The 11,071-nt window shown below is 36.1% G+C and overlaps 1 protein-coding gene across 1 annotated transcript in view; it reads right to left on the bottom strand.

Moving 5' to 3' along the window:
* Positions 1–632: 632 nt before the first annotated feature.
* The window catches only part of LOC107589893 (kinesin-associated protein 3-like), a 23,873-nt gene continuing 13,434 nt past the window's right edge, over positions 633–11,071 (bottom strand). Inside the window, exons 5-8 of the mRNA XM_016278468.1 lie at positions 10,392–10,477; positions 6,577–6,742; positions 6,146–6,227; positions 633–880 (exon numbers count right to left, since the gene is read on the bottom strand). Of these exons, the coding sequence (XP_016133954.1) occupies positions 796–880; positions 6,146–6,227; positions 6,577–6,742; positions 10,392–10,477 (419 nt within the window). The 3' untranslated portion in view covers positions 633–795. The remainder of the gene's footprint in view (positions 881–6,145; positions 6,228–6,576; positions 6,743–10,391; positions 10,478–11,071) is intronic.

The raw sequence follows: 11,071 nt of genomic DNA, 5'->3' as shown, positions 1-11,071 counted from the left end.
TAACACGCACAGCGTAGTTTTGTTATACATGACAATTAGTGCAAGATATTTTGAATAAAGTGAGTGATGCTACATCACCATGAAGCTGTTAATGCAGTTTATCCATTTATGCAGTCAACTCTGGTTAATGAGAACAGGAGAAATCGGTCAGTAACATTTTAGCTGATTATCATTTAGTGAATATGAAGGTGAGAACATAGTCATTCGTGTTCAGTGAATATACTTTATACTATTAATTAAAGTGCACTCCCTAAAACCTAAGAAAGGGTGTAAAAAATAAATAAAGTCTATTTTGAAAACTAAAATCAAACTCTAGTCATTAGTAACTAAGGCGGAAGCATGAGGCAAATTAAATTGTACTCTGTATGTCTCTCTAAGATCGTAAGATCAAGAAGTCTTCAAACCAAATGAAGTCAACTGAACAACAGCACTTCATAATATCCTTCATAAATAATAATGCATTATATAAGATAATGCAATGTACACAGATCATCTGTTAAGCATGATAACATTATGTAATGCTTAAAGGATTATTTGTGTACATTCAAACAGTAAGAAAACTCCATTTATAAACATTTGAATATAAAATAGCATTTTGCATTCATATTTGAATGTACATGAACTACTGACCTTTTTGTTAATGAATAATTAAAAGTTATTATAAAGCATCACCAAGCATTTTACTGGGGTCTCGCTATTAATCCTGCCTTTAAATCCAAGGGTGGGCCCACATGAGTTTTGTAGGAGAAAAAAAAAGTTGTCTTGTAGTGAAATGCAAGGTAAGATGCAGCAGCTCTATCTGGTGGAGCTGTAGCTGTGGAAGAAAGGCTCATCAGGACGAAAACCGTAGGCAGTGGCAGGACGTCCGTCGGCTCCACTGCTGAGGAAAGAGATGTGAATCAAGTGAGCATAAACCGTTACTGTTAACATGTTTCCTCTAAGAGGCACTAGATGGCCTTCCATACATATTATCAGGAGAGATGGCAGAAACATCATTCAGCTTTTATATTTTGTCATGTGCTGCCAACTAGACATTAATTCATCAAGGCCTGGTTTCACAGACAGGGTTTAAGTTAAGCCAGGATTAGGCCATAGTTCAATTAGGACATTTAAGTATTTTTTATAAACGTGCCTTAGAAAATAACATTACTCATGTGCATCTTGAGACGAAACAATGGCACAAACTTATTTTAAAATATGTCAGTGCAAGTTTCTTTCAGGTAAAACAGCCCAGACATGCATTTTAGTCTGGGACTAGGCTTAAGCCTCGACTATGAAACTGGGGGCAAATGTTTTTGGCTTGAACATTGTACATTTTCCTATATAACTTACATAATATAATTTATATTAACTATATATATATATATATTACTTTTTGAGTTTGAAGCATCAGGCAGAATAAGTTGACAATGTGAGAATAAATTGGGCCACACATTTTGTACTATATGCCATAGTTTTCCAGCAAAATATATAAATGTGTACTGTATATGAAATAATAGCAGTGTGATTTATTCAGCTCTTACATTTCTGATGAACTATTATTCCTGAAAACATTTTTGGGGAGATAAAAAAGTAATATTCTCACATATACAGATATGTTATTAAATATAAATAATAAAAATGATCAATTTTTGTGGTAGTGGTTCAAGCACACTGACTGGATACATTTCATAACCTGACACCAATTACGATTAGTTGTTAGAATTACATTAAACAAGAAGTGAACACAGAGAACATAAAAAATGAATGCACTAACAATATACTTGAACAAGAACAAGATAAATCAACAAACAAAACCGAGACGGACTCAACAATAAAAACAGCCAGAGACATAAATAAATAACAAATCCAATATAAGAGTATAAAATAAAAATGGCAAGCTTCCTTGAAAACATTTACCTGCTGTCCAAGATACCGCGGTATAGTATGTGCCACATATTGTCCCATGTAATGCCAAGTTTTTAATTCAGTGAGCTCTGCATGCCAGTGTAAGCTTTTAACATACTGCATGCTATTGGCCATTGGCAAGGTACAATACAGACTGTGACATACAAAATATATTCATGTAAATTTGATGAGTCAGTGTTTTTATAAAAACAAACTAAGATTTAACAAAATCAGCAGTAATGTTTAATTTTTCAGTGTTCTCAGTGTGCAGAAGTGAGAGTTAAAACACATTCCTGTCCTGCTTGCACCTCTACAAGCAATTTACACTCATTCAGGATGCACAGAGCCAAAAAAGTTCAGTAGTTTTTAGAAGAAGAAAAAAACTGGCCGTCGGCTCTGTCTGCCTCTCTCTAAACCAACAGGTTCAAGCCTACATCCTTAAATTATGAGCGGTTTGCTTTGCCCCTATGTACCCACATTACATTGTGTTGTTTTTAGCCTCATATGACCTCCAGTAATCAAACACAGCTCCTCTTAGCATCCCGACTCACACTCTCTGCTGTCTAAAATATGTCGTTTTCCTATTGGCCTGCCAGATCTGTCAGGCTGAATTTGAACAGTGGGTAAGAGGGATTCACGTGCGGGTCAGCACCACTTGTAGGTGCTCTAAGCCTCTGTTTTTGACTAAATTTGACCTCCGCACTTGGCCTTTCCTTGAAAGCAAGTTCTTTAGAAAGAAATACAGGCTTCCAGAGTTCAGGATAATCATCTACAGAGGGAGAGCTTTTATTGTGCTGAGAATTTATAGCTGTGAGTTATCAGAGTTTCAGGTCAATAATTACAGGATGATATTAACACCCAAAAATGAACTCAGTCTGATAAGAAAATGAGAATTAATGTGAATATATTCTACAATTTATGGCCTGTGATTCGTAGCGAGCACATTCCTGTCCAATTATGAGGCAGCCTGTCACCTCTTCCTGCATGGGGCTTCAAATACAGGGCAATAAAAACTGAGTGGGGATGGGATTGACAGCTCATAGGGAGCCAGGTCAGCCCTGAAGTTCTGGGAGGGGAAACGGCCAAAGGTGCCCATAAAAAAAAAGACCCTTTTAACCAGACATTGTTTCATAGCTCAGAAGAGTGTGTTTGTACAGGAAACGGACCTCGGCTCTTTTATAAAAGGACGTTTCTCCTCCTTTTTCCCCCCAAGTTGTTCTCCAGCCTGTTCTTTGATCTCCCGCTCCTGTCACTTCTCCGTTTGCATGCCCTACCTTGGCTGTGTCAAATCAACAGCACCCCCTTTTTCCCCTTTCCTTTGCCTGATTGCGTGTCCACATCCCTTTTTTTTATTTTCCTCCTGCGTTCTCGTCCAAGACTTTAGGGACACGCAGTGTGCCACACGGGTTGAATAAATGTGGATTTGTCAGTCTGATGCGTGCACACAAAAGACACACACAGAGAACTGGTTTTCCTCGGGGACATCAGAAGCCCATCTGCAGACAGAGTGGCCTGTTTTAGCTTGATCCAGCACCTCATCTGTCTTCATTCTCGATCACTAGGGTTGGGAATCAACAGGGTTCTGGTGATTATTATAAGGATATCTAGGACACAGTATGATAAAACGGTGTATAATTATTCAAAACTGTCATATTTGTGAGCTTTTACACGTTTGTTTCTCTTTCGTCTGAACTGGATTTTGGCATTTTGAACAATCAGCAAAGGTACAAAAAAAAAAACACTCTATAATATGTATACATTATTCACATTAATGCATTATTTGTGTTTTTATCCAAAGTGGTGTCACTTTTGCCTTAAAAATGTTTTTTTATGAAATGTCACATTTTAAAATACATGTTTTTTTATTTTAAAACTGGTCATTTATTCCTGTGATGGCAAATCTGAATTTTCAGCATCATTACGCCAGTCTTCAGTGTCACATGATCCTTCAGAAATCATTCATAATATGCTGATTTTGCACTCGAGACATTTCTTATTATCAATGTTGAAAACAGTTGTGCTGCTTAATATATTTGTGGAAAACATTATATATATATATTTTTTAGAATTCTTTGATAACTACAAAGTTTAAAATAAGCAATTATTTGAAATACAAATCTTTTTAATAAATGTTTTTATAGACACTTTTTCTCAATTTAATGTGTCCTTGCTGAAAAAAAAAGTCTTATTTTCTTAAAAATCGAAATCTTACTGAAATACAATTACACATAAATTCTGCCATACTAAGTATATATATTACTGATATACCAAGCAACCCTACATGGGAATCCTGACGGACCACTTGAATTAATCAAATACCTGTCTCTCAGGTTGGACGTGAAGTAAACCACTCCAAAAGGCCTGCGTTCACAGGCATCGTTTCACAAGCGTCTTAAGTAAAGGCTGAAACTCTGTTTGATTATTATTGTAACCTCTGTCACTCAGAGCTGCCCACTCAAATTAAACCATTCATCCCAGGACCCTAATGTTGCCCCCCAACCCTCAGTGTATATTTGAAATGTATCGCTTTACAAAGAGCCGCTGGAGAGCTCGCCCCTCCATCTGGATCCCTGCTTCTCTCCTCACCCACATGACAGCCCGGCGGCACTCAGCGCCCCAGCCGTCAGTCTGCAAAGTGCCCAAATCCCCACCCAGCCAAAACAAACAGGCCAACGAGCAGCGCATTCTCCATACAAAGCACACAGCGCATAATAAACACATCCAGTGAAATAGATGGCATGAAGTATGCACTCAGGGCAAGTTTAGACTACAAGTGTAGGTATGTACTATCAGAGCTGCATATCGAACACAAGTGGGAGATCCATTTCCTCACAGATCAGCTCTTTGGCAGGCTGAGAGAGTCAACGTGAGCACCGGATCGGATGGAGAGGTGAAATGTTATTTTATCTGTACTCGTGTGTGTGTGTGTGTGTGTGTGTTTGTAGAGGAATGTGGACAATATATTTGGCTCCATAGGACTTAAAAGGAATGTTTATTATTGGGCCAAAAGAGTGTCATTGACAGAGTAAGAAAACGTCAGAGTAGAGAGCCTGGTGCTTTGTTGAACAGCTGTGATCATACTATCCAAATGATTAAAAGAAAAGTACAAAAGCTAAAATTGTTTAATGTAGAAGGTTTGCTGTTTTATGAAGACCTAAAAACCAAACTGATGGGAGAAAACAGGTACAGTAAACAATGGCCTGATGGTCTGGGGACAGTGCGACAAACAGATTGTTACTTGCTGTTTTCAATGTACTACATGTGTTGTGTTATGCCTTTCAAACTGTATGGTTATTTGTGATGCATTAAAGACTGTTGTTGAATTACACTGATATATGTTCATCACTGATGTAATATTATCTGTACTGTAGGTGGCTAACATTAGGATGACTCGTAAGAGTGCTTGAAGCATCAGTTAGAACTGGATCAATATTATAAACAGCAGTGTTTCATATGCCAGTGTTTTCTAGCAAAAGTGCTATTATTGAGGTTTCTTTTTAAAAAACAAAAAAACAAAAACCTTTAACAAAAGATATGATATATTAGCACTGTCATAATTCACTGAGATTAATTATAGAAAAATTTGACTTTAGACCACAAAACCAAGTCTTAAGTCGCTGGGGTATATTTGTAGCAATAGCCAAAAATACATTGTATGGGTCAAAATAATAGATTTTTCTTTTATGCCAAATATCATTAGGAAATTAAGTAAAAATCATGTTCCATGAAGATATTTTGTAAATTTCCTACTGTAAATATATTAAAACTTCATTTTTGTTTGGTAATATGCATTGCTAAGGACTTCATTTGGACAACTTTAAAGGCGATTTTCTCAATATTTAGATTTTTTTGCACCCTCAGATTCCAGATTTTCAAATAGTTGTATCTCGGCCAAATATTGTCCTATCCTAACAAACCATACATCAATGGAAAGCTTCCATGACTGGTTTTGTGGTCCAGGGTCACAAATGTGTGATAAAAAAAAAAAGAACTACAAAGCACTCCAAACTACTTTTAACTCGACAAGGCGTCACAGAATGAGTCACTCACTACACAAAGTGGCAAAGGGATTTTCTTAGTAAAATCATGTTTTTTTTTTATATAATTCTTTTAGTTAATTGGCATAACATGTAAATAATTTTGATTTAAATTTAAATTGCCAGCACTAATAATTAACAAAATACAGTCAAAACAAAAATCATTTCACACATGTATATAATGCAAGGAAAGCTGACGAGGGTAACAACTGCTCACTCACCAGGTGTTGAAGTCTCCATTCTGAGAGTGGAACTGGCTGTAGAAGTCTGGACTGAGGCCTGGCTCTGGGGCCATCATACCGTCTGCGCACACACACAGAGTACATAGAGCAAACAAACGTAAGAGACAGCGACCCCGCAGAGCCACTTCCACCCAGCAGCTCTCCTCATCTATCTTCCTGACAACCTCTCACTACGACAAGCCTTTGATGACACCAACTCGACGGACGATCAAGACAAAATACAGCACCACAATCCCCATGCAAAAATCTGGAAATCTAAATGTAAGGTTTTAACTTTCCGTGTCTGTCAAGTTGTGGCACAGCATGTCAATCAAGTCGTGCTAGCAGACAAGAAAACACTGATGTCTTTCATGATCTCAGCCATGTTCCTCCGCGGGGTGTTTATTTGGGGCGTATGTGTGGTTTCTAACCAGTGCTGTAGAAGAGATCGGGCTGCTCCAGGGCGCCCGGTTCGTCTCCGTACAGGTATGGCTCGGCGTCCTCCATCTGTCTGCTTTCCACCATCTCCAGCCACTGTGAGTTATGCCAGCGAAACTTCTCACTTTGGATCTTCTTCCCCCACTCTTCATCATACTCCTTTGCAGAACACACACAAACATGTATATTTATTCGCCTGAGATGTGTTACTACCCTCTAACCTAAATTATACCACACAGCACTGCAAGTTGTCAAAACAGCGCTGTCACTCTGTATCTCAGTGCCAGCTCGTCTTGAACTCTCTACAAGAGATTCTACCATTTACCGTTACACAGACTTCTAACATCGTCCGGACCCTCCGCAGCAGATTAATTTCATCCCACAATGAGGGCTTCTGTCTGAGCAGGGTTTCCCCTATAGGCTGTGGCTGCTGATGGTGCCACAGAGAAACAGAGCTCTGGCTGAATCCAGTGATTACTGGGTGGAGTGCCACACAAAACACCTCGCCCACAGCCATACGCTTTCTGCACAACCTGCACTTTTTGATGAGACAAGGAATCAGTTGATTTTGTGTTATTGGATTCATTACTGGATTTGCCAACGCATGTCAAGTGTGTCACTTTGTCTACATCAGCCTCCATCTTCATAGACCTCTAATGAAACAGCACTGAACTAGTGCTCATCTGAGAGAAGTGTGACTAATATGCTGATTTGGTGCTGAAGAAACATTTCTTATTATTATCAATGTTGAAAACAGTTGTGCTGCTAAACATATTTGTGAACCATGATATATTTTTTTAGGATTCTTTGATGAACACGTTTTTTTAAAAGAAGCAATTATTTGAAATAGAAATCAATTTTAACAGTATAAATGTCTTTATAGACACTTTTGCTTAATTTAATGTGTCCTTGCTGAAAGAAAGTATTATTTTCTTAAAAATCAAAATCTTACTGACTCCAAACTGGTTCCAGATTGGGAACCAGCACCAGTTGGAAAAGGATATTATCAGTCTTGCAAGAGTCATTCTTTACGCCCTTTTGCAAGGAGCTTAAAGTTAACATAAAATCAAAACTGACCCCAGTTACTTTATTAATGCACATTTGACCAAATTAAAAAATTTCTATCTTCATAATATTTCATCTAAACCGCCGCCTATGACTTGGCTTTTTGGCTGACGTCACCCACTCATATTTTTCAACCCCAACCTTCAAACCACAAGACCATTTTCCAATCAACTGCTGATGGATAAAAGCCCTACCTTACTTTTTTTAGTTGAATATCCTGCTTCAACATCACATTATAGAAAGCAAAATGTGTAGCAAATGCGGTTTCATTTAACAGTTACTCTCAACAGGACTGGACCCAACATAAGGTCATGGTGGGCGTTTCTCATGAATGCCATAAACTTGACCAGCTCTGAATATATCCAACATTCGGTAAAGAGAGCATAATTTTGCCATGACTAACCTTACTAGAATCTGTTTTCACTCAATTTTTAAACAATATTAATGTACTTCTTGTGTAGATTGTTCCCTGAAAAAAAAATAAAATAAATAAATAATTTTTCTAACGTACGATTTTAAGATGTTTTTTTCTATTTTACATTGCGTGATGTTTTGGGTTTATTACCGTTTAGTGTTTTTGTGTGCAATGGGTCCAAAACAAATTTTCCCTTCGAGGACGGTAAAGTTTATTGAACCTAAACTTGAAAAATGAAAAAGTCATACAGGTTTGGAGTTACAGGGTCGGTAAATGACGACAAAGTTTTAATTTTTGGGTGAACTATCCCTTTAAGAAAATTAGTTTTGTTTATACCAAACAATGAAAAATATGAAATCATTTGTTACTCTCTCACAGAGCAGCCAAGAAGCATGTCTTTGCACAGAGCTCACTCCATAAATAAAGATTAAAAAGTTAAACCATCTCTGCTGAGACAAAGATTTTGGTCTTCAGAAAAGTTTACGTGGTATTTTCTTTTAATCTCATCTCTGTATAATTCACATTAAAGCAGTGTTTCAGCGCAGCGCTGCTTTGTTTACAGCCGTAATCAAGGAAACGCTGTATCTGGTGTTCCAGAAGCGCCTCCTGCTGTCAGAGAGTGAATCTGCATCTCATTCAGAGCATCTGTTTGTTTCGTTCAGGCATGTAGTATAATTTCACAAAGCTAGTCAGAACATTCTGTTTTTGCTTCAAATTGGGTTATTATTAAATAAAATTATGTATATGAAATTATATAACTAAATGATATGAAATGATATAAATGATATGTATATGAATTATATAACTACAATTAAATAACTGTAATTACAGATTTAGGTTAAATAAAGATGTCAGTCTTTATTTTTCTTCTTTTTAGGAAACAAATCAAAGAAAAAATAAACAAATTATACTGTTCCTAATATTCTGTATGTTTCTCAAAAACAAAATATATTGTGTTCAGTGGAACCCAGTCATTTAAAAATAACACATTTTAGAGCAATAACGACAATACCGTGAAACTGTGATGCTTAAACGAAACATGCTTAAGGTTATCATACCGTCAAAATCTCATACCGGCCCATGCCTAGATGCGAGCATTGAGAATTGTTTTGAAATTGGATCATGAATCCCAGAATCAATATCTAATCAAATGTTGTTTTTGTTTTATTATTATTATATATTTTTTAAATTTAAATAATGTATAAATAAAAAGACTTGAAGTTTGCACCCAAGGCTGTCAACTTTTTTAACCATCTCATATATATAAAAAATTTTTTTTCACAATTTTACAGTAGTCTCCTTTAATTTATTACTTTATCTTATGATTTGTTGCTGTGTGTTTGTCAACAGTAAGTGACAACTGATTGTAGAAGTATCTAAGCAAAGCTTTTAATGTCAAATTAATTAGTTAAACTTTATTTTGATAGTCCACTTTAGACATTCTACTAACTATAAGTACATTTGTAACTACATGTCAATGTAAAAGTGACTTATAGACAGCAGAATGTCTAAAGTGCTTTTCTTACTTAGAGTTTTTGTCTTGTTTCTAGTCCAAATATCGAAAAATTCTTAAATCAAGAAGCATTTTCTAGACAAGTAAAAAATTATTGTCTTGTTTTCAGAAAAAAATAAGTCAAAATTAAGTGAGTTTTACCTTCAAACAAGCAAAATTATCTGCCAATGGGGTAAGCATAATAATCTTGTTTTTTAGTTTCAAATAATGCTTCTTGATTTAAGAATTTGAACTAAACAAGACAAAACTCTAAGTAAGAAAAGCATTTTTTTGCAGTGTAAATTAATCCACAAAACTGCCAATTTTGTTACCTTTCTGAAGGTATATTTACCATGATAATCTGAATTAATAAATTAATTTAGCTTGAGTAAAATTTTTTAAATGTATATTTATTTATAAAACTTACTGTAAAATTACCTTAAGTGGAAAAAGTCTTTTTCATAGAATGGCCGATGAAAATGTAAATCTGCATACTTTATATCAATGTCAAACATGTCAGTCTATGGAGCCAGAGCTATACATCTGCACTTTCTCTGTCACCACGGATACAAACCAGATCCCACACGCACACTTTCATGTGGCCGAGGCTTAACGAGCAGGCTAATAAAGTGAATGAAACACTTCCCCAAACAAACCTGCCTCTTAAGAGTTCACCACCAATTACTGCTATCTAATGTCAGTGAGTGGGCATTAACTGCAGAGATCTTATCGGCACTGTAAACATCAGGATTGAGCAAACACACACACACACACACTGAAGTCTCCGATTTGGATTTGAGTGCTCATATGTAGTGGGGTATTTTGTAGATACTTACGGCAATAATGTCCAGAGTGTTGTCACAAACCTGCCGGATCTCCACATTTTTGTCGTGCATAAGGTCGATGAGGTAAGCTGGGGCCTCTTTGAGATACGGTTAAGGAGTTCACAATTCATTGACAATTAAAGCCTAATAATCGTGGCGTCTCAATTACCATTATTACAAGTTTCAGTCAGTGAAAAATCTTCCCATCTACATCAAAGAGAAAAGTCTTGATATATGTGACCCTGGACCACAAAACCAGTCATAAGGGTCAATTTTTTAAATTGAGATTTATACACTGAATAAATAAGCTTTCCATTGGTGTATGGTTTGTTAGGATAGGACAATATTTGGCCGAGATACAACTATTTGAATATCTGGAATCTGAAAGTGCAAAAATCAAAATATTCAGAAAATCGCCTTTAAAGTTGTCCAGATGAAGTTCTTAGCAATGCATATTACTAATCAAAAATTAAGTTTTGATATATTTACAGTAGGAAATTTACAAAATATCTTTATGGAACATGATCTTTACTTAATATCCTAATGATTTTTGGCATAAAAGAAAAATCTATAATTTTGATTCATAAAATGTATTTTTGGCTATTGCTACAAATATACCCCAGCGACTTAAGACTGGTTTTGTGCTCCAGGGTCACATTTTATCATGCCATGTAAAAACCTGCAAATTTGTA

Source organism: Sinocyclocheilus grahami, unplaced genomic scaffold (assembly GCF_001515645.1).
Source record: "Sinocyclocheilus grahami isolate Dianchi unplaced genomic scaffold, SAMN03320097.WGS_v1.1 scaffold121.1, whole genome shotgun sequence".
In the NCBI taxonomy this organism is placed as follows: Eukaryota; Metazoa; Chordata; class Actinopteri; order Cypriniformes; family Cyprinidae; genus Sinocyclocheilus; species Sinocyclocheilus grahami.
The sequence above is the reverse complement of the archived record's forward strand: the minus strand, read 5'-3'. Positions and strand labels throughout refer to the sequence as shown.